Raw genomic sequence first — 24167 nt, 5'->3', positions numbered from 1 at the left:
CAGAAATTTCTGTTATGTTCCATTATACATGAATCTAAGTTCGGCTAGTAACTGTTTATGAATAAAAGGTAATGTAATTGAAAAAGTTGTGTTATCAGCCAAAGTGAGATTTAGCAATTAAAAAGGACAGCGAGACCTGTTTGGTTCTAAATAGTGAGCTGAATATTTCTGAAGATGGAACAGAGCTTGTGCTGGGACGCACTAAATAGCTTTAGCTGCATGGCTGATTAGACGCACTGGCTCTAATTTGTTTTCATTGTAACACACAAGAGTGTAATAACTATTAGCACTTGAAATCAGATATGCGTAAGGAATATAGATATGGCATTGTGCAGGTCTTTCATTTCACTGGAACTTCTTAAATATTTTGTTACCATAGTGTGAATACTGTTTACCTTCATATCAAGATGTGTCATCACAAATAGAATAGTTTTGTATTGAAAGAGTGGATATAATATCATTGCTTGAAAGATCATACCTCTAATTTCATGCTTGTTCACTGTGAAACCTCGTTGACACTTGTTATGACTGCTCTCATGTCGCAGATCAGTGTGAATTCTAAGTTTGTAAATTACACCAACAGGAATATTTACAGCCATGAAATAATTTCACGTTCATGGCAATAGTAAATGTCGAACCCTTACTAGATGGGTATAGTGCAGCCAGGGTGGTTGCAATTCATGCAGATGCTTCACATTGTGATACGTTTCTCAATGTTTCTTCGAGAGGAGACTGTATCCTCATCTCCACACTGAAAATGTACTCCTGCACCATGGTCAAAAACAGTCATAGTATTTACTTTATGCCACAGTATCTCTTCCCATTAAACAGAGTCACACAACCTTTTTTCATGTTCCATGTACTACTGAAATGTGATGATAGATTTTGTCTCTCCCACTCTTTACGGGACTGAGTTCCAGAATCCTTTTGCCATTTGGAAGAAAAATGTTTTGCCTCATCTGCCTTTCTACTGATCACTTTAAATCTGTGCCACTTGGTCTTGCTCATCTGCTAAGGAAAACAGTTCCTTCTTATTTACGCTGTTCAGCTTCCTTTGTAATTTTCTGAACCACACTCCTCCACCTCTTCTTTCCAAAGAAGACAACATGTCATATCCAATTTTCTGCTGTAGCTGCAATATTTCAGTTCCAGTTCTTTGCGCCCTTTCTAACCGCATTCCAATTACTATTGTACACAGTTCTAGCATAACCTACCTGGAGGAAGCAGCAATGGCCGGGCCTCTGGCACAGAGTCTGGCCCTTTGGCTCAGAAGAGTAGGTAAAGGAAGACGTGGCAGCAGTGATAGGGGACTCTATAGTTGGGGGTCAGACAGGTGATTCTGTGGATGCAGGAAAGAAACACAGATAGGAGTTTGCTTCCCAAGTGCCAGGGTCCGGGATGTTTCTGATCGTGTCCACAATATCCTGAAGTGGGAAGGGGAACAGCCTGAGGTTGTGGTACATATTGGTACCAAAAACCTAGATAGGAAAATGGACAAAAATTAGGAAGGAAGTTGAGAAGCAGGACCTCAAAGATAGTAATCTCAGGATTGCTGCCTATCTCATGTGACAGTGAGTATAAGAATAGAATGAGATGGAGGATAAATGCATGGCTGAGGGATTGGAGCAGGGGGCAGGGATTCAGATTTCTGTATCATCAGAACCTCTTCTGGGGCAGGTGTGGCCTGTACAAAAAGGACGGGTTGCACTTGAGTCCGAGGGGGACCAATATCCTGGCGGGGAGGTTTGCTAAGGCTACTGGGGAGAGTTGTTGGGGGTGGGAACCATACTGAAGAGATGGAGGAAGGGGCAGTTGGCTCACAAATAGAGAAAGTTTGTAGGCAGTGTGAGAGGGAGGATAGGCAGGTGATAGAGAAGGGATGCGCTCATAATGATGGTTTGAGATGTGTATTTTAATGGAAGAAGCATCATGAACAAAGCAGGTGAGCTTAGAGCGTGGATCAGTACTTGGAGCTATGATGTTGTGGCCATTGCAGTGACATGGATGACTCAAGGGCAGGAATGGTTACTTAGAGTACCAGGCTTTATATGTTTCAGAAAGGACAGGGAGGGAGGCAAAAGAGGTGGAGGTGTGGCACTGCTGATCAGAGATAATGTCACAACTGCAGAAAAGGAGGAAGTCATGGAGGGATTGTCTACTGAGTCTCTGTGGGTGGAAGTTAGGAACAGGAAGGGGTCAAAAACTCTACTGGGTGTTTTTTTATAGACCACCCAATAGTAACAGGGGCATTGAGAAGCAGATAGGGAGATAGATTCTGGAAAGGTATAATAGGGTTGTTGTGGTGAAAAGGTGAAAAATTGAAAAGGTTGTGTTATCAGCCAAAGTGAGATTTAGCAATTAAATTAGAGCAAGGGGTTTAGATGGGGTGGGAATTAATGAAATTGATGCCTCATAAAAAGCAAGGGGTTTAGATGGGGTGGAGTTTGTTAGGTGTGTTCAGGAAGGTTTCATGATACAATATGTAGATAAGCCTACAAGAGGAGAGGCTGTACTTGATCTGGTTCTGGGAAATAAACCTGGTCAGGTGTCACTGGGAGATCATTTTGGAGATAATGATCATAAATCTAACTCTTTTACCATAGCATTGGAGAGTGATAGGAACAGACAAGTTAGGAAAGTGTTTAATTGGAGTAAGGGGAAATACGAAACTATCAGGCAGGAACTTGGAAGCATAAATTGGGAACAGATGTTCTCAGGGAAATGTACAGCAGAAATGTGGCAAATGTTCAGTGGATATTTGATGTTCTGCATAGGTACGTTCCCATGAGACAGGGAAAGGATGGAAGGGTACAGGAACTGTGGTGGTACAAAGGCTGTTGACAATTTAGTCAAGAAGAAAAGAAAAGCTTACAAAAGCTTCAAAAACTAGGTAATGATAAAGATTTAGAAGATTATAAGGTTAGCAGGAAGGAGCTTAAAAATGAAATTCAGAGAGCCAGAAGGAGCCATGAGAAGACCTTGGCGAGCAGAATTAAGGGAAACCCCAAGGCATTCTACAAGTGTATGAAGAGCAATAGGATAAGATGTGAAAGAATAGGACCTATCAAGTGTGACAGTGGAAAAGTGTGTATGCAATTAGAGGAGATAATGAAGATACTTAATGATTACTCTGCTTCAATATTCACTATGGAAAAGGACCTTGGTGATTGTAGGAATGACTTAACAGCAGACTGAAAAGCTTGAGCATTATAAACATTAAGAAAGAGGAAGTGCTGGAGCTTTTAGAAAGCATCAAGTTGAATAAGTCACCAGGACCGGACGAGATATACCCCAGGCTACTGTGTAAAGCGAGGGAGGAGATTGCTGATCCTCTGGCAATGATTCTTGCATCATCAATGGGGACTGGAGAGGTTCTGGAGGATTGGAGGGTTGCAGATGTTATTCCCTTATTCAAGAAAGGGAGTAGAGATAGCCCAGGAAATTACAGACCAGTGAGTCTCACTATAGGGGTTGGTAAGTTGATGGAGAAGATCCTGAGAGGCAGGATTTATGAACATTTGGAGAGGCATAATATGATTAGATAGATAGATAGATAGATAGATACTTTATTCATCCCCATGGGGAAATTCAACTTTTTTTCCAATGTCCCATACACTTGTTGTAGCAAAACTAATTACATACAATACTTAACTCAGTAAAAAATATGATATGCATCTAAATCACTATCTCAAAAAGCATTAATAATAGCTTTTAAAAAGTTCTTAAGTCCTGGCGGTAGAATTGTAAAGCCTAATGGCATTGGGGAGTATTGCCTGTCTGAGGAGCATTGCATCGATAGTAACCTGTCGCTGAAACTGCTTCTCTGTCTCTGGATGGTGCTATGTAGAGGATGTTCAGAGTTATCCATAATTGACCGTAGCCTACTCAGCGCCCTTCGCTCAGCTACCGATGTTAAACTCTCCAGTACTTTGCCCACGACAGAGCCCGCCTTCCTTACCAGCTTATTAAGACGTGAGGCGTCCCTCTTCTTAATGCTTCCTCCCCAACACGCCACCACAAAGAAGAGGGCGCTCTCCACAACTGACCTACAGAACATCTTCAGCATCTCACTACAGACATTGAATGACGCCAACCTTCTTAGGAAGTACATTCGACTCTGTGCCTTCCTGCACAAGGCATCTGTGTTGGCAGTCCAGTCAAGCTTCTCGTCTAACTGTACTCCCGGATACTTGTAGGTCTTAACCTGCTCCACACATTCTCCATTAATGATCACTGGCTCCATATGAGGCCTAGATCTCCTAAAGTCCACCACCATCTCCTTGGTCTTGGTGATATTGAGACGCAGGTAGTTTGAGTTGCACCATATCACAAAGTCCTGTATCAGTTTCCTATACTCCTCCTCCTGTCCATTCCTGACACACCCCACTATGGCCGTGTCATCAGCGAACTTCTGCACATGGCAGGACTCCGAGTTATATTGGAAGTCTGATGTGTACAGGGTGAACAGGACCGGAGAGAGTACGGTTCCCTGCGGCGCCCCTGTGCTGCTGACCACCGTGTCAGACCTACAGTCTCCCAACCGCACATACTGAGGTCTATCTGTCAAGTAGTCCACTATCCAATCCACCGTTGCTGATTAGGAATATTTCAGCATTGCTTTGTCAAAGGCGGATTGTGCCTTACGAGCCTGATTAAATTTTTTGTGGATGTGACTAAACACATTGATGAAGGTAGAGCGTGTGGATAGTCAGAGGCTTTTTCCCAGGGCTGAAATGGCAAACACGAAAGGGCACGATATTAAGGTGCTTGGAAGTAAGTACAGAGATGTCAGGGGTAAGTTTTTTACACAGAGTGGTGAGTGCATGGAATGGGCTGCCAGAGACAGTGGTGGAGGTGGATGCGATCTGGATAGGTACATGGAGCTTAGACAAATCAAGGGCTATGGGTAACGCTAGGTAATTTCTAAAGTAAGTTCATGTTCAGTGCAGCATTGTGGGCCGAAGTGCTGTAAGGTTTTTGTTTCAACCTGTGTTTCAGTTTGTAAAGAAAAACATCCCGTATGCCTTTTTTCTTTTTTAACCACTTTCCCAATCTGCTGATTTTAAGCATCTGTGGATATATATTTCACATTTCTGTACTGCACCAAACCACTTAGTATCCTCCCATTATTTTACATGCCCTTTTGCACTCTGGATTCCTACTTCTACATCTCTGGATTAAAGCCCATTTGCAATCTTTCTGCTCAGTCAACCGGAGCATCCTTCCGTCTTCCCACCATCTGGAGATTTCCGATTTGTTTTTGATTAAGCGGGCAGTTATTTGGTTGAAGATCAAGATTCAAAGATTTAAAGTACATTTATTATCAAACTATGTATGCAGTATACAACCCTGATATTTGTCCTTCCACAGACAGCCATGATACAAAGAAAATCATGAAACCCGTTCAAAGAAAAACAGCAAACCCCCAACAAGCAAAACAAAAGAACAAATCACGCTAGCAGCAAAAAAAAAGAGCGATAACCACCGGAATATAAAACATCAAAGCACCAAGTCGTCAAAACAGTCCAGGAATGCTCAGCTTTAGCTGAGTTCACTGTGACTGTGGGCCACAGAGCCATATCAAAGTCTCACAAAACAGCAACAAAAAAGCTTTATTTGTCACATGTACATCAAAAAGTTTGTGATGTGTTGGGGGAAGTCTGGAAGTGTCTTTATGCGTTCACTGCCAAAATGGCATGCCTGCAATTACTAAACATAATCGTACATCTTTGGGCTGTGGAAGGAGCCTGGAGGAAAGCCCCACGGTCACAGGGAGAAGGTACAAACTCCTTACAGACAGTGGTGCGAGTTGACCCCCCACCCCCCCACCGGATCGGTGATCACTAGCACTGTAAAGCTTTATGCTAACCAATACACTGCTGTGCCTCCCACATTTGACTGTTTCTCCTCTTCCCACGAGAACAGCCTAATCTGATTATTTCCAGTATTTTCTGTTTTTATTTTTGATTCTCAGCATCTCCAATTTTTAAACATTTTTTCCACAAACTCTTTCCTGATCATACTCATTTAATTGCAAATTAATATGATTCAGTGGTTCCATTTAATATCAGAGAATGTATGTACTATACAAACTGAAATTTTTTTCACAGACATCCACAAAACAGAAAAACCCAAAGAATGAAAGCCAGGAAAATGTTAGAACCCCAAAGCCCCTCTTCCCCCACTTGTTCCAGCGGAAAGTATCCCACTCCCACCACCACCCACCATGCAAGCAATAGTAAACCTCCTAGAGAGACCATGATCTAGAGTTCCATCGAAAACCACTGTTCATCACAATGCTTCGACATCCCACAGGCTCTCTCCCTCTCTCTCACTAATGAAAAAGAGGTGTCGCTCCTGCCACAGCGAGAGGGGAGGCTAACAGTTCACTGTTCTGAGATGTTACAGTCTGTAGCATCGTGGCAGATCAGTATATTTTAGAAACAGCATGGAATGCATTAAGAGCTACACGTAGTCTCACTGGTCACTACATGTTAGTCACAAAACACCTGTCAGCTGCTCTGCCAATTTTATGTCTAATTTGTCACTATCACTTAGATTCGAAAGGTATTTTTGGTTTTTCACCAACTTATCATGAGCCTGATGTGGGCGATCATGCTCTTCCTCTGTCTATCCATGACTATGATTAATCTTGGCAAAATCTTTTTCTACGGAAGTGGTTTGCCATTGCCTTCTTCTGGGCAGTGTCTTTACAAGACGGGTGACCCCAGCCATTATCAATACTCTTCAGAGATTGTCTGCCTGGTGTCAGTGGTCACATAACCAGGACTTGTGATCTGCACCGGCTGCTCATACGACCATCCACCATCTGCTCCCATGGCTTCACGTGACCCTGATCGGGGGGCTATATTTTACCCAAAGTTGACCTGCAGGCTAGTTGAGGAGCACCTTGCACCTCATTTGGTCGAGGCGTACCTCCACCCCACTACCTGATACAGCAGATAATGATGAAAATGATCACGAGTCTAAAGACATCATGATTTATTAGTCCTGAGAAAGGGTCTCGGCCCAAAACGTTGACTGTTTACTCTTTTTCATAGACGCTGCCTGAGATCCTCCAGCATTTTGTGTGTGTTGCTCTGGATATATTAGTATTAACTTATTCATATTATCCAGATCTGAACAAGCGTCTTCAATCTTTGATCCATGTCTTTGACTCAGTCTGGTCACCAAGCTGTCTGAGGATGTGAAATATTGCCTTGCCTTATGTTAAACTCAAGGATAGAGTTGATAATGAATGTGAAGCTTGCAAGTGCAGTGCACGAATTTCAATCAGGAAGAGGGGCAATAGCATTTGGAGGATTATTTCTATTGAAATTGCCATAAATTGTACAGTTTAATTTGCTGGATTGGGGAATTGTGTCCAACAACATCATTATCACAAATGGTCGCCTATGCACTGATGAAATTAGTAATTGGCAACGTCTGGTGCTTGGATTTTGAGCAGCGGCATTTGTATTCGCCCCCTCCTGCATTCCCGCACCCCCCCCCCCCCCCCCCCGCTACCTCCACTACCTCTCTCAGCTACAGTCTACCCTTTAGCTACATCCTATAGAGACACAACAGGAGATTCTCCAGATGCTGGAAATCTTGAGCAGCACATGCAAAATGCTGGAGGAACTCAGCAGGCTACTCAGCATCTATGGAAATGAATAAACAGTTGATATTGTGGCTGAATCCGTTCTTCAGGACCTAGTTTCACCACTAATCTTGCCGACAGCTTTGACTGTGGAGTGCGGGTGGGGCCTCACCAGTTGTCAAGAAATTCCTGGAGATGCCGTTCCTGATTACACAGGGAAGGCGTGCACAGTGTCTACTGTGCTGAATCTCACTGATACCGGGGCTCAGTCCAATTACACCTGGTCTTGGAGAGCAGGGCGCCAATGAGCTGAGGCATGCCTGGCATCATTATGAGACAACACAGTAGCATACTAGTTAGTGCAACACTATTACAGCCTTGGGCATTGGAGATGGAAGTTTAATCCCAGCATCCTCTGTGTGGAGTTTATAGATTCTTCCTGTAGAAAGCATGTGTTTCTTCCACATGCGCCAGTTTCCTTGCATAGCCCAAAGACGTACTGGTTAGTAGATTAATCGGTGATTGTAAATTGTCCCAGGATTAGGCTAGGATTAAACAGGTGGGTTACCTGCGGCACAGCTCAGAGAGCCAGAAGGGCCTGTTCCACACTGTATCTCTAAATAAAATGAGCTGTATAACTCAATTCCTTCTGTCGAAGGCCACAAACTTATCAATCACCCATGCTGTGGATGCTTTCTGGGGGTCCAAGATCCATATGCTCCACAGCCGCTGGACTAAGTGTGTAAATGTAGGAGGGGTATGTTGAAAAATAAATGTGCTAGGTTTTCCAAAATAGATTCCTTCCACCTTAGGCCACGAACTTATCAATCACCCCTCGTATTTTCTTACAGACATTCACAGTAAATACAAAGAAGCACAATAGAATTAATGAAAAACTGCACACAAGACAGGCAACCAATGAATAAAAGGCAATAAATTGTGCAAATACAAAAGGAAAAAAAGCTAATACTAATAATAAGTAAATAATAAATATCAAGGTCATGAGACAAAGAGTCTTTGAAAGTGAGTCCATTGGTTGTGGAAACGTTTCAATGGTAGGGCGAGTGAAGTTATCCCCTTTGGTTCAAGAGCATGATGTTTGAGGGGTAATAACTGTTCCTGAACCATGTCTTTCCATCAGCCAGTGTCTACAAGGATATTATTTTTATTTCTGCAAAGTTTGGAGAGATTTACATGCTTTCACAATGCATTATTCTGGTGAAACTCTCCCTACCATTGAGCACATCTACATGGAGCACTATCTCAGGAAAGCAGCATCTGTCATCAGGGACCCCCTCCTCCCTGGACGTGCTCTCTGCTCGTTGCTGCCATTGGGTAGAAGGTACAGGAACTTCAGGACTCTCACTAGGTTCAGGTACAGTTATTACCCCTCAACCATCAGGCTCTTGAACCAGTGGTGATAACATCACTCAGCTCCACTTGCCCCACCTTTGAAATGGACTGATTTTCAAGGGCCCTCCACTCATGCTCTTGATATTTATTGTTAACATATTTATCTGCCTGTCTGTCTCTCAATCATTCTTATTTTATCCTTACTTATGTGTTTGCTGGTTTGTTGTCTTTTGCAGATTGGTTGTTTGTCCATATTGTTTGTGTTTTTTCACTGGCTCAATAGTGTTTGTTAGTATTTACTATGGATGGTCGCCAAAAAAAGAGAATCTCAGGGTTGTATATAGTGACATAGATGTACTCTGATCTGCTTTCTACTTTGTGCCAAGATACCCTGTAAGATGAACCGTACTGTAAGTCGGGTTCCCAACCTGCAGTGCACGAACCCCTTGCTAATGGGAGAGGTCTGTGGAGTAAAGGAGGTTTGGAACCCCTGCTGTAAGTATTCAGCAGGTAGGAAATGAGTAATGCTGGAGTAGGCCTTCAACTGAAGCCACTTTGGTTGTCTCTCCTCAGATGCTGCTTATTTCCACCATTCCGGTTTTTTTTTGAGATTACAAGCATCTGCAGCTTTATTTCATTTACGTTTCCAATATTATAAATTGTAGATTTTCATAGCGGGTAGAGTGCTATAAGACCATAAGACATAGGAGCAGAATTTGGCCATTTGGCCCATCGAGTCTACTCCGCCATTCCATCATAGCTGATTTGTTATCCCTCTCAACCCCATTCTCCTACTTTCTCTCTGTAACCTTTGATCCCCTGACTAACCAAGAAACTATTTTGCTCCGCTTTAAGTATACTCAATGACTTGGCTTCCCCAGCTTCCTGTGGTAATGAATTCCACAGATTCACCACCTTCTGGCTACAGAAGTTTCTCCTCATCTCCCTTCTAAATGAACGTACCTCTATTTTGAGGCTGTGTCCTTTGGTTTAATGAGATACCCCTTTCATTTTTCTAAATTCCAGCAAGTACTGGCCCAGGGCCAACAAATGTTCCTCATACATTAACCTTTTCATTCCTGGGATCATTCTCATGAGCTTCCACTGGACCCTCCTAATGCCAATGGATCATTTCTTAGATAGGGAGCTGTAGTTTGCCTTATTGCAAAAATAAAGTAAATATCTATGGGCCTCATCTTTGAAATAGACTGTAACCTGTATGAATCTCGGAATTCGTTGAATAAAATAGCACAGATACAGGTCATTCAAACCATCTTGTTTATTCCAGCTCTTTGAATGAGCTCTGCAAATCCCAGGCACCAACAAGGGTTCCTTAAGGTTGTCCTCACTAGTGGGGTGCTCCTACTACCTAATAAATGCTCCCAATGACCTGTATCTCTTAATAGCCTCTGACAACCGTATCAAGCTCCTGGCCTTCATATGTGTCTTGGCTACGAACCCTGGTAGAACCGTTTCTTCTGACAGCAGAAGGGGCAAAAGTGGGTCACTGGCACTTTGAAACTAGTTGCTTCAGGCAGATGGAGCTGGTCAGGCATGTTTGGCAGCCCATCTAGAAGAAGGAAAACTGATCTTAAACCTCCACTGCTTTGAGGCTATACTCACTCATGGGGAAGAATTCAGGAATAAACCCTGAGGGAAAATATCCAAAGCTCAAATCCCTGGGGCTGCCCTGTGTTGAGTTCAGTGCTGACTGATATCTCCTACAATGCTGCTGGTGCCAAACTACATCGGTCTCTGCCGTTCCTTTAGATTCATCAGCTGCATGGGCAACAGCTTGCTGATGATATCATATTGCTGACTGGCTTGCTAGGATGCAACATCCACAGTCGAACCCAACTGATGGAGGCTTCGAGTGAACGAGATCCTTTTTGAAAGATCTATCTAATCAGTTTCAACTACCTGCATAGATTCTAGTTCATAACAAACTATGCCAGATAAATTACTTCTTATCCTTGAGCTTCAGTCTCTAACCTTTCTCTTCATTTTGTAAAATCATTCATAATTTGACACTACAGTGGTGTAGCAGTTAACCCGGGGCATCAGTGTTCAGAGTTCAATTCCCGCTGCTGTTTGTAAGGAGGTTGTACTTACTACCTGTGAGCACATGGGTTCCTACAGGTGCTCAGCTTTCCTCCCACAGTCTAAAACTGTACCGGTTAGTAAGTTAATTGGTCATTGTAAGTCAGTGTGTGATGAGGATCACTCACTAATTTACAATGTAATTTGACTAGGGTCAATAAGATAAGATGGGTTGCTTGTCGGTGCAGCTTGTTGGGCAGGAAGTGCCTATTCCATGTTATATCTCTAAATACAATAAAATTAATTTTCTTCCCTAAGTTTCTGTTGCCTCAGGGGAATACCTTGAACTTCTCAGTTTCTCCATAGAACTGAAATCCACTCTCTGGATCATTTGCAGTCAGTTTGTTCGCCCTTTCTCCTATTGTGTGGTGCTCATAATGGAACCTCATGCTTTACATGAGTTTAGCCATTTGTAGATACAGTTACAACATTTGTACATAAATATGCTTTGTGTTGTATAGAGGAAAGAGTAGAAAAGACACATCTAGACAGAATGTAGTTATTGAATCATGGAGTCATAGAATACTACAGCACAGAAACAGGCCTTTCGGCCTATCTATTAATGCCGAAGTGTTAATATGCCTCGCCCCACCAACCTTCACCTAGAACATAGCCCTCCATACACCTCCTATCCATGTACCTATCTAAACTTCTTGTAAATGCTGAAGTCAGATTTCCATCCACCACTTCCTGGCAGTTGATTCCACACTTGTGCCACTCTCTGAATGAAGAAGTTCCCTCTTATGTTCCCCTTAAACTTTAACCTTTCGCCCTCAACCCATGACCTCTAGTTGTAGTGTCGCCCAACTTCAGTGGAAAAAGACTGCTTGCTTTTACCCTGTCTATACCCTCATAATGTTGTGTACCTTTGTCAAATCTCCCCTCGATCCCCCCTAAACCCATGATCTCTAGATCAAGTGGAATTATGCATTGACTGTTGCTGATTTTTGAAGATATTGACATCAGCCTGATGTACCTTTTAATGTAAGCTTTCTTTGTTTTAAACAGGAGGCTCCAGCACAAAGTACTGTTGCGTTGTGCTCTGAAAGCAGTACTTCAGAGGCCATGCAATTTGAGGTTCAGCAGGAAGGAACCAGTGCAAGTGTCTCCACTGCAATGATCACACAAGCAGACTGTGCCAGTTCTGCTGATAAATCTGTAAATGATGGAAAACTAATAAAAGGTAAGCATGGAGCCGTGCTCACATTTCTCGCAGGACAATACTTTATGCCATGTTAGTGTGACACTATTACAGCTCATGGCAATAGAGTACAGAGTTCAATACCAGTGTTCTCTGTGAGCAAGTTTAGATGTTCCTTCCCAAGGGCACATGGGTTTCTAGCGGGTGCTCTGGTTCCCTCTCACTGTCCAAAGACATACCAGATAGTAGGCTAACAGTAAGTTATCCGGTGATGGGGCTAGGGTTATATTGGTGGGTTTCTGGGCAGAATGGCTGAAAGGCCCGGAAGGGCCTGTTCGTCACTGTATCTCGCAGATTTCTACAGATGTACCGTGGAGAACATTCTAACTGGCTGCATCACCCTCTGGTATGGGGGAGGAGGGGAGGTGGGGCTACTGCACAGGATCGAAATATGCTGCGAGAGTTGTAAAATTAGTCAGCTCTGTCATAGATGCTAGCCTCTGCATTTCCAGGACATCTTCAAAAAGCAATGCCTCAAAGAGGCAGCGTCTATCATTAAGGACCCTCCCCATTCACCCAGCGCATGCCCTCTTATTGTTACCATCAGGAAGGGGGTACAGAAGCTTGAAGACACACACTCAATGATTCAGGAACAGCTTCTTCCCCTCTGCCATCTGATTTTTGAATGGACTTGGAACCCATGAGCACCATCTCACTTTGGTTTTTTCCTATCTTTTAGCACTAATTTAATGTTACTACTTTATATGTATTTTAATAAACAGTTTTTTCTTCTATTATTATGTATTGCATTGTACTGCAATTTTCATGACATATGCCAGTGATATTAAATCTGATTCTGATTCTAAATAAATATACAGAATCTTAAAAGCTGGTGATAGAAGGTTTGAACTCTGACCAAGATGATATATACACACTCCATATCTGTTAAGACGTGTGAAGAGAAAGTTCAGGTTAAATGCTGAAGTATCTCCAATCAAGACGTTAACTTGTCTGTTTGAGCGTTGATGTATGAGCTGCACGCAGCCAGCATTGTCTGTTATACTCTACCGATTGAATTTTAATGTGCTGCACGTCCAAAATGCTGAATGATCATTATTGAGTGCATTGCCAGTTGGACCCATCTGCATTGTCCTGTGGCAATTTCACATTACAATTATTTGGCACCTACCTACAGGAAAGATGTAAATAAGGTTGAAAGAGTACTGAGAAAATTTACAAGGATGTTGCCTGGTCCAGAAGTCTGATTTATGAGGAAGGATTAAATAAGTTAGGAGTTTATTCCTTGGAAATGAAAATTGAGAGGAGATTTATTGGAGGGATACAACATTGAGGGGTATAGATAGGGTTAATGCAAGCAGGTTTTTTCCACTGAGGTTTGGTGGGACTACAACCAGGAGTCCTGGGTAAGGGTGAAAGGTGAAAAGTTGAAGGGGTACATGAGGGGAAACTTCTTCACTCTGTGGCAAGAGTCTGGAATGAGTTGCCAGCGCAAGTGGTGGATACAGATTTAGTTTCAAAGTTTAAGAGAAGTTTGGATAGGTACATGGATGGGAGGGGTATGGAGGGCTATGGTCACTATGCAGGTCGTTGGGAGTTGGCAGTTTCAGGGAGTGGTGGGGCTGATGGGCCTGTTTCTGTGCTGTACTTCTCTATGATTTCTATAGCACACATTAGATTCTTTGAGCAATGCTTTCTCGGACTATTTGCAAACATGGTGAAATCTCTGTAGGACCTTCTAGGTGAGATTTGCTTCAGTCCATTAGACATTTGCCTGTTTTCAGATATGGCTGTCATGTTGTCAAGTACACAGTGGCTAGTCCTGGCACTTACCCATATAAATTGTCTGATAAACCTGCAAGCTACAACCTGTGTTTACAAACGCTAGGGAAAAAAATCAAAATGTAAATGTTTTTGCAAATCTTCAGACTCAGGATCAATGCTTTACTCTCTGAAAACTGCCAGTTTTGGGGTTTCTTGGTTGATATGGTGAGCTAGCAAAGGCTTTTCTCTGTGGGGCAATGGAGCATGTCAGGTGACTTGTGTTGGGCTCGAAATTCTGCCCTGTGTTCGTTTAGGAAGAGAGACAACCAACACCGGAATATTACAAAACTTGGGTTTATTGCAGAATTCGTAACTGGCACAGCGAATCCACGGAGTCGCTGGAGAAGGCGCGTTCCGACTTCCCCTTACAATCTGCTCTTATTTATATCCCTTTTCCCCCCAGCACAACCCCCCGCTACATATTAGGTAATATCGGGCACTTGTGTCCATCTTATTGGCCCGACGCCATACACTCACGAGTTACCTGTTTCTTTTGTTTACTGAATCGCGTGACACTGGTAGTTTCGGTGTAGCGGAATCCCCAGTTTCGCTCCCCCCTCCCTCGCATTACGTGAGCCACTCCTGACCTGTAATGGCAGTCTCGAATTAACCCTAACATTAACCCTAACACTCCCTCCCTTGGCCTCCCAGAGGCCACATCCCTTACAAGCTTTTCCGCGGCTGCCGGGATCAGGCAGGGAGGTGAGCGTCCCCCGGCACTCTTTGGCGTGTCCTCCCTATTTGCTTATCCTGATTTGTCCGACCTAGGGTCACAAAATATGGGTAGGGGTTCCCTAAACATCCGCAATTTTTACAAGTAGCATGCAACATTTCAGAAAACTTATTCAAGAACAAATTCACAATCCCCCCCCTTGCCATGGTCCATTTCAGTCCGTGTCCTCCCATAGCGCGTCCGCTTTCCGGGAGGGCCGTGTCCTCCCCTTCCACCGGGAACAAGGGTGCCTGGTACGCCGGTGGAGGTCCATCCTTTCCGGTCAAGGCTCGATCTATAGTCCCGCAACAACAACCACACGTAATAAAGATAGCAATTGAAATTGACAGTCCTAGAGCCGACTGTCCCAGAAACGCTCCCCACTTGCCAGAGGTCTTATTTAGCCAGTAGAAAATGATGCCAGTTATTGTCCCCCTCCCTTCTTACCTTTTAATGCCCTGTTGGAGACCTCGGTGACAGGGTATGGACCATGCCACCGTTTTCCGTTCCAGGTGAGCTTCCCCGGGCCTCGGAGGAACACTTCCACTCCTACCTTGATGGTGTCTGACCCCTGCGGCTGCTCACTGTTAGATTATTGAACTCGCACAGTTATCAATTTTACCATATTTCTAAAAACTCTCATATACTCTGTTACTCAACACACAAATGTCTGAGTTTTGGTAACTCGAAATTGAAGTGCTCCATGGCTCCCTAGTACACAGAGAGGATCAAATGTGGGACGGTCGCCTTTCAAAACCTGACCTTCGCGTGGGAGATTTCTCCTCTTAACAACCAGTCTAAGGTAGGCGCCGTCAGTATCCCTGTGTACTACGGTGTACCGCGACACTTTTCTCTTCTCCTCCTCACTCCTGAGACTTTTATGCCCTTCGTGGGCGGTGGGTACCCTCACTCAGAAGACTTTTCCACGGGCGGAGGATCTTCCTAAAAACAGATAAGAGTTAGTACTTACCAGTCACGATTCTGCACCGGGAATGATCTCTCCCAGGGTAATTTGGGGTTGGTGAGGATCTGTCAGCAGACAAGATCTAACTCAGTGATTTAACTATCTAGTGGAAGTCTTCGATATAACAGGCACTTCCTGACTTTAGTCGAGCTTGCGGCCGCAAGTTGTCTGCTGTCAGACCCGCCAGCCTGTGTTGTCTCTCCCTCCCCACGTCGGGGTCACCAAATGTTGGGCTCGAAATTCTGCCCTGTGTTCGTTTAGGAAGAGAGACAACCAACACCGGAATATTACAAAACTTGGGTTTATTGCAGAATTCGTAACTGGCACAGCAAATCCACGGAGTCGCTGGAGAAGGCGCATTCCGACTTCCCCTTACAATCTGCTCTTATTTATATCCCTTTTCCCCCCAGCACAACCCCCCCGCTACATATTAGGTAATATCGGGCACTTGTGTCCATCTTATTGGCCCGACGCCATACACTCACGAGTTACCTGTTTCTTTTGTTTACTGAATCGCGTGACACTGGTAGTTTCGGTGTAGCGGAATCCCCAGTTTCGCTCCCCCCTCCCTTGCATTACGTGAGCCACTCCTGACCTGTAATGGCAGTCTCGAATTAACCCTAACACTTGACAGAGGTGTACAAGGTGATAAGAGGCATCAATCGAGTGGAAATGGCTGATAACGAGGGGCCATGATTTTAAGGTAATTAGAGGAAATTGTAGGGGGTGAGATTTTTAAACAGAGTGCTGAGTGCGTGGAATGTGCTGATGGGTGACGGTAGAGGGAAATACGCACATGGATCAATAGTTTGATGGTTCAATTTAATATCAGGGAATGTATACAGTCTGAAATTCTTACCCTTCACGCATGTCCACAAAACGGGAAAAAACCCAAAGAATGAAAAACAGAAAAAGTTAGAACCCCAAAGCCCCCCTCCCACACATAAACTGCAGCAAAAGCATCAGCTCTCCCCCATCCCCCCTCCCTCTCAGTGAGTTCTGAGAGCAAGAACCCACCATTTGCGGAGAACCGTAGTTTGAGCTACGGCAGTAGATCACTGCCTCTGACAAGACCCCAGCCACCTTAAAAAGAAAAAAAGACAGACATCAGAAGAGAAGAATTAAACTGTTTCGTGGACAAACATAGAAAAATGGAGGATTATGTAGGAGGGAAGATTTATATTGATTAATATAGGAGGGTAGGTTGAAAGGTTGGAACAATATTGCGGGCTGAAGGGCCTATATTTGATGTTCTGTTGTTCCGCTATCACTTCCTGCTTGAAGCCTTTCAGTATAATACACAGGTAACCCGAGGGTGATGAGCCTCTGTTTCATTGAAGCATAGGCTCAGTCTTTGTAAATGATTATGGAGGGGAGGGGGAGTAGTGGTAAGAGGAATCGAAAGGCTTGGTGGCAGATTGATGGGGATGAGTTGCAGAGGTGCCTGGAAATAGGGAAGGGATGGGACTCGAGCGATTGCTCCCCTGTGAACAGCAAGAAGGTGGATTGGGCTCTTTCTGTTAAATGTGTACAATATAAACATTCAAAGTTCAAAGTAATTTTTTTAAATCAAAGTATTTTTTTTTATCAAAGTACATATGTCACCATGTACAGACCTGAGATTTATTCTCCTACAGTCATTCACAGTAAATATAAGGAAACCCAGTAGAATCGATTAAAATTCACACACAACATGACAAACAACCAACCAATATGCAAAGACAACAAGCTGCAAATACAGAAAGGGAAAAAAATCAATAATAAATAAATACATAAGCAATAAATATTGCGAACATGAGATGAAGTATCCTTGAAAGTAAGTCATTGGTTGTGGGAACGGTTCACTGATGAGTTTAGTTAAGTTGTCCCCTCTAGTTCAAGAGCCTGATGGTTGAGGGTTAATATCTGTTCCTGAACCTGGTGGTGTGGGTCCAGAGGTTCCTGTACCTCCTTCCTAATGGCAGCAAAGAGAAGAGAACGCAGAATTACGGTTGTGGTTTTACAATAAGTCACCCCTAGAATGGATGGCTTTTTCCTGTCTGTCAGAAGGTTGAGAGACGTGCAGCTCTCTACACCGCTAAGGGTGATGAAGCAGAGTCTCTTATTGTTTTTAAGGTAGAGGTAAATGAATTCTTGATAAGACGGAGGGCCAGATTTCCATTGGGGTTAGGTAGGAATGAGGTGCTGCAATTGCAGACAGATCAGCCATGATCTTGTTCGGTTGCTGAGCAGGCTTGAGAGCACTATGACCTGCTACTATTCCTAATATATCCGGAACATGCTCTCTTCTCGTTACCATCATTTAGGTGTAGGTACAGGAGCCTGAAAACTCACATGCTAAGGGGAAGAAGCTGTACCATGTATTCATGTATGAAAGATCAATGAACCCTTGAACACTGTGTTGTTATTCTATTTTTTGTGCTATTGTTCTGTGATTTATGGTAATATTTATGTTTTTGGACTGAACTTACATACTTAAGCTCTGTCATCCCAACTGGGACATAGGCCACTGAGAGCAGCTTGCCAAGAGTCCTGTGTTCTGGGCCAGTCTTTCAAGTTTTCTCAGGTGCAGCCCATCTTCTTCCCATCCGGGGATGAGGTCTTTGGAGCTTTTGTTGGGGTTTCTATAGCACTGGGTTTTTATGGGGTGGGGTTGCTAGCCCCCGGCAACCCTCTTTCTGTCGCAGCTAGGGTTGGGACCTTTCATGGCAGAGTAATTGTTCTGTGATTTATAGTAATTCTTATGTTTTTACACTGTACTACACGGGAAAAACAACAGATTTCATGTCATAGGAATGGGAGATGATAAACCGGATTGGGTGGTTTACTCGGTGCCCATCCAGTGCAAATTGCTCTGAATATTCTGGATAGCAAAAAAGTCACATTTCTTAGGGTTGTATAGTAATGTTGTAATGTGTACAGTGGATTCTGGTTGATTGGAACACATCTGGAACAGCACATTTTGGCCCAATTAAGCAGTTGTCCCAATTAGCTGAAGGTTCATGGAAATAGTTTAAAAGGTATAAAAAAGAAATAACTGGAGTTCAGAGTTCAATTCCAACAGCATCTTAAGGAGTCTTTGCATCCTCCATGTGGCCACATGGGTTTCCTCCTGTGCTCCAGTTTCCTCCCACAGTCTAAAGATGTACTGGGTTGGTTAACTGGTCATTGTAAATTATCCCATGATTAGCTTAGGTTTAATCAAGTTTGTCAGGGTTTATTGGGATGGGGTGGCGTGTCTCAGAGGGCTGACTCCATGCTGTATCACCATATAAAATAAAAATAAACTGTTTATTAGTTATTGACAGAGGAATTCATCCAGTGTACATGCATTGCCATGTGCTTTTGATTAACTGTAAATGAAAAAACTGGTGCAGACACCTAATGTAGATAGGTGTCATGGACTCTTGGCAAAGGTCTGAAGTTTTTTTTACAATCAAAATAAAAAAAGCAAAATTATCAGATATTGCTTTTTGATTTGGCGTCCTTTGGCTCAAATGGATAACATAACAAGTACACGCAACTGATGCTGTTTAAAAACTGTTTGCTGTAAGCATGGTTAGTGTCTTAACAGGCACACAAGTGCATGTAACTGATACTAGTTAGAAACTGTTCAGCAACAGTCTCTTGTCCCAATTATATGGCATAAGGTCCTTAATAATGAGGGAATCCGGGCTATTTTTCAATTAATTTTTGTTCTTTAAAAGTTGCCTTAAGTAAGTGGCTGCCCTGATTAATCAATGGCCCAATGAACTGGAATCCACTGTATTTTATTTTGATCAGAGAAGGAGGTTTATTTTTAAAAGTGTTGATTGTGGGGAACTTTCATTACATTGGGCATCTCCTTCACAGCATCTTTTGCGCCGATAAGTTTTGCGATTAAGGCAAAAGAAAACGATATGCTCCCGTTGGAGAAAAAGCGAGTTAAACTGGATGATGATAGTGATGAAGACCAAGACGTACAGGAAGCTGTCAACAATGAAGCCAGCAAAGATGTCCCTCCCTCCCTCCCTCCTGAGGAAAAGAAACCTCAACTTACAGCAGAGGAAATAGAGGCAAAACAAGGTAAGCTGACAGGCGTGACATTTAGAGGAGATGTTTTAAACGCAGACTGTGTTCTCTTGTAACTCTGTGCTAAATTTAGAGCCTGATTTCTGTGGGGAAATTATCCTTTTGCTTCAAATAGTTTGTATCTTGTTGTGACAATGAGCAGTAATTACTTTACATTTTTTCATTTTCTATATTTTATTGAACCTGTTGGTCACAGAAAATGTGGAGAGAGTTGTGTTTTCTTAGTTTGTATATGCTTTAATACATCTTGGCACCCTATGTTTAAAAAAATACCGACAATTGAGATACTGGTCCAAAATTTAGCGAGTTTTGCTTCAGAATTAAAAATATGATCAATTTGCCTCTTTTTTTGGCATTGGAATTCCAGGACTTGAGTTGCACATCGCTGAGTCTGTTGTTCTTATTTGCAAATTAGTTCAAGGTGAAACTGAAATATTTCTTCATTCCATGAGACCATAAGGCATAGGAGCAGAAATAGAACATTCGGCCTTCTGATTTTGCTCCACCATTCCATCATGGCTGATTTATTATGCCTGTCAGCCCCATTCTTCTGTTCAAAGTATATATATGTCACCATGTGCACCCCTGAGATTCTTCCCTTCTCCCTGTAATCGTTGACCCTCTGACTAATCAAGAACCTGTCAACCTCTGCTTTAAATACACTCAGTGACTTGGCCTCCACAGCTGTCCGCGGCAATGAGTTCCACATATTTACCACCCTCGGGCTAAAGAAATCCCTCCTAATCTCTCTTCAGAATGGACATCCCTCTACTCTGAAGCTTTACCCTTTTGTCCTAGACTCACCCACTGTAGGAAACATCTCACCACACCCACTCTTTCTAGGCATTTCAATATTCAATAGGTTTCAATGCGATCCCACGTCATTCTTCTGAACTGGCGGGTACAGGCCCAGGGTCTTCATATGTTAATTGTGTGAATATCCCAAGTAGTCTGTTCACTCAAATTATCTTTATTTGGTAGGAAAGGAAAGTGGACTCCACTGTAATAAAACATGCTCTACTTAAACTGGCCACTCAAAGGGGTTCTTTTATTATCAAAGTATACATCTTGAAATTTTTCACCAGGTAGCCATAAAACCAAGAAAGTAAAGAAAGGCAACACAATCATCAACCCCCAAATCCCTCCTCCCATACTAAAAAAAAACAAGAAAGATCAGGTGAAAAACATAAAATGTAAAATATCTAAAACCGAGAAAGAAAAGTCTATAGTCCATGTCCATATCCAAAATGCAGAAAACCTGGGGAGCATGCACCGGGCCCAACGGCAGACCTTTCCTTTCGTTTCAGAGCAATCAAAAGATAGGCAGCCAGCGCTTGCTCTCCAAACTTGCCGTGATTCTTCAATCTCCCCTGTTTTAATTGGCAAACAATAAAAGCTCTAATTGGCGAAATGGGGGACAGCTTGCAGCCTTCTCAACACTAAGTTCGCGCACGCTGCCGCTGTCTCCTGGAGACCTCTGAGTGCTGAAGCACCCAAATGATCACCAAGCTTCCGCATTCACCTTGACATTTCAATCTCCCTCATCACTTTAGAACAATAGAAGCTTTAATCGAAATGGAGTCAAACATTGGCTTGTAGCCTGACCGCTATGAGGTTCGCTCATACCACCTCTGCCTTCCGTAATCCTTTTGGAGACTGCAGAATGCTGGAACACCCAAACAATCTCCCAACAGCAAATCACAGGCTCCAACAGTTCCAGAATCACATCCAAGATGAAAAACAAATGTAGAATACATAAAAGATGTGAAATATATATAGGAAATATGGGATATTATATCTTACTAGGCAGAAATCACTTTTGCAACACGTACAAAATGCTGGAGGAACACAGCAGATGGGGCAACATCTGTAGAGGAAAATGCACAGTCAAGTGTTTTGGGCTGAGACCTTTCGGCAGAATAGTCTCAGCCCGAAACGTCAACTGTTTATTCCCCTTCGTAGATGCTGCCTGAGTTGCTGCAGCATTCTGTGTGTGTTGCTCAAGATGTCCAGCATCTACAGAATCTCCTGAGTTTAGGAATCACTTCAAGTAGTGTTTACTTAAGTAAAGATTGTATTTTCCTATATTTGGGGCAGCACGATAGTGTATGGTTAGCACAACGCTTTGCAGCACAGGCGACCTGGCTTCAGTTCCTGCCACAGTCCCCTCATGACTGCGTGGGTTTCCTTTGAACTGTATCAGTAGGTAGATCAATTGGTCATTGTAAATTGTCCTGTGATAAGGTTAGGACTAAATTGGGGGATTGCTGAGCAACGTGGCTGGAATAGTTAGAAGGACCTATTCTGCGCTGTATCTCAAAAAAAAAAGATAAAAAATAAAAATGCTATTTTTTCAAAGAAATCATTTTCTTAATCTATAGATTCCTACAATCATTGTGCCTACAGCAGTAAATGTTCTTGCAAAATAATGTTATTTTTTCTGAATGCCACAAATTTTACCGTGTGATCAGTTGATTTAATTTTCTGAATTGTCTCTGGTATTTAAGAGTATGATCAAAATGCAGCTTGTTATAATTTTTAAAATTCTAGTTCCTTTTTGGCAGTCAATAAAATTTAAATTGCATTAAATTTCAGGCACAACTTTGATGTGCTATTTTGGGTACTTGGATGAAGATTTGATTTACAGTTACAAAAATATAATAGAAATCACAGCATAGATAAAAAGTGCTCAGCCTAAATAATTTGTGCCATTATCCATTTTCTAAAGAGGGGAATAATTCAAAGGTTCATTTAATATCAAAAAATGTGTGCAGTATATAATATCCAACCTAAAATTCATCCTCTTCACAAACATCCACGAAACAAGAATCACCGAAGAGTTAATAATTGAAACAACAAAGCCCCCACCCTTTACACAAGTATAAGAATAATTATTATCAATTTTACCTTCAGGCTGAGATTCATTTATTTATCACATGTACATCAAAATATTCAGTGAAATCTGTTGTTTACATTTTAACAGCCAACATAACCTAAGTATGTGCTGGGGGCAGCTCACAAGGGCCACCACACATTCTGGCGCTAACGTGACATATCTACAATGTTCAGTAGAACTACACAAGAGGCAACTCACAACAGTATTTAAAGTCGAGGTTGATAGCTTCTTCATTAGTAAGGGCATCAAAGGTTATTGGAGAGAAGACAGGAGAAAGGGGTTGAGAGAGATGGAATGGCAGAACAGACTTGATGGGCCAAATGGCCTAATTCTGCTCCTATGTCTTTATGATCTTATAGAAGCAGTCGTTTGGTCCAACTGCTCAATGCCAACCAAGCTATCTATCTCAGTTAATCTTTCAAAAGTCTGAGAACAGTGGGATAGAAGCTCTCCTAGAGCCTGGTGGTACGTGCTTTCTAGCTTTTGTATCCTGCTCTATCGAATATTGAAAGGCTCAGACAGAGTGGACCTAGTGAGGGTGTTTCCTGTAGCGGGAGAGTCTAGGACCAGAGGGCACAGACTCAGAATAGAGGGGCATCCTTTTAGAACAGAATTGAGGAGGAATTTCTTTTGCCAGAGGGTGGTGAATCTGGGATTCATTGCCACGGACAGCTGTGGAGGCAGAGTCATTGGATATATTTAAAGTGAAGGTTGATAGATTCTTGATTTGTCAGGGTGTCAATAATTTGGGGAGAAAGCAGGAGAATGGGGTTGAAAGATATAATAAATAAGCCACGATGGTATGGTGCTTCAGACTCAATGGGCCAAATGGCCTGATTCTGCTCCTATGTCTTATGGTCTAATAACAGAACATCAGCAGTAAAAGTTGCTTTTCCCTCTCCCACCAAGCTCCCGTACTGACACTCATTCTTGTATATACACACACACACAGGCAAAGACACTTACACACTGTCATGGGCAGAGACAGGCACGGGCACGGACAGGCACAGGCTCAGACTCGGACAGAGACAAGCACAGGCACAGGCTCACACACAGACACAGACAGGCACAGGCTCAGACAGAGACAGGCACAGACTCAGACAGGGACAGGCACAGGCTCAGACTCAGACAGAGACAGACACAGGCTCAGGCTCGCACACAGACAGGCACAGGCTCAGACTCAGACAGAGACAGGCACAGGCTCAGGCTCGGACAGAGACAGGCACAGGCTCAGGCTTGCACACAGACAGGCATAGACTCAGACAGAGACAGGCACAGGCTCAGACAGAGACAGGCACAGGCTCAGGCTCGGACACAGACAGGCACAGGCTCAGACTCGGACAGAGACAGGCACAGGCTCAAACTCGGACACAGACAGGCTCAGACTCGGACAGAGACAGGCACAGGCTCAGGCTCGCACACAGACAGGCACAGACTCAGACAGAGACAGGCACAGGCTCAGGCTCGGACAGAGACAGGCACAGGCTC

The 24167-nt window shown here is 43.1% G+C and overlaps 1 protein-coding gene across 5 annotated transcripts in view; it reads left to right on the top strand.

Annotated features, from left to right (window-relative positions):
• sfswap (splicing factor SWAP) overlaps positions 1 to 24167 on the top strand; it is a 189711-nt gene that overhangs the window by 58947 nt on the left and 106597 nt on the right. For all 5 annotated transcript variants that reach the window (XR_012099698.1, XM_073051954.1, XM_073051956.1 and 2 more), the window contains exons 11-12: positions 12062 to 12236; positions 19565 to 19777. Coding sequence is in view for 4 of the 5 variants with exons in the window: in XM_073051954.1 (XP_072908055.1) it covers positions 12062 to 12236; positions 19565 to 19777 (388 nt within the window). In the remaining variant the exon portion in view is untranslated. The remainder of the gene's footprint in view (positions 1 to 12061; positions 12237 to 19564; positions 19778 to 24167) is intronic.

The sequence above is a fragment of the Hemitrygon akajei genome, chromosome 7 (genome assembly GCF_048418815.1).
Source record: "Hemitrygon akajei chromosome 7, sHemAka1.3, whole genome shotgun sequence".
NCBI classification, from domain to species: domain Eukaryota; kingdom Metazoa; phylum Chordata; class Chondrichthyes; order Myliobatiformes; family Dasyatidae; genus Hemitrygon; species Hemitrygon akajei.
The sequence above is the reverse complement of the archived record's forward strand: the minus strand, read 5'-3'. Positions and strand labels throughout refer to the sequence as shown.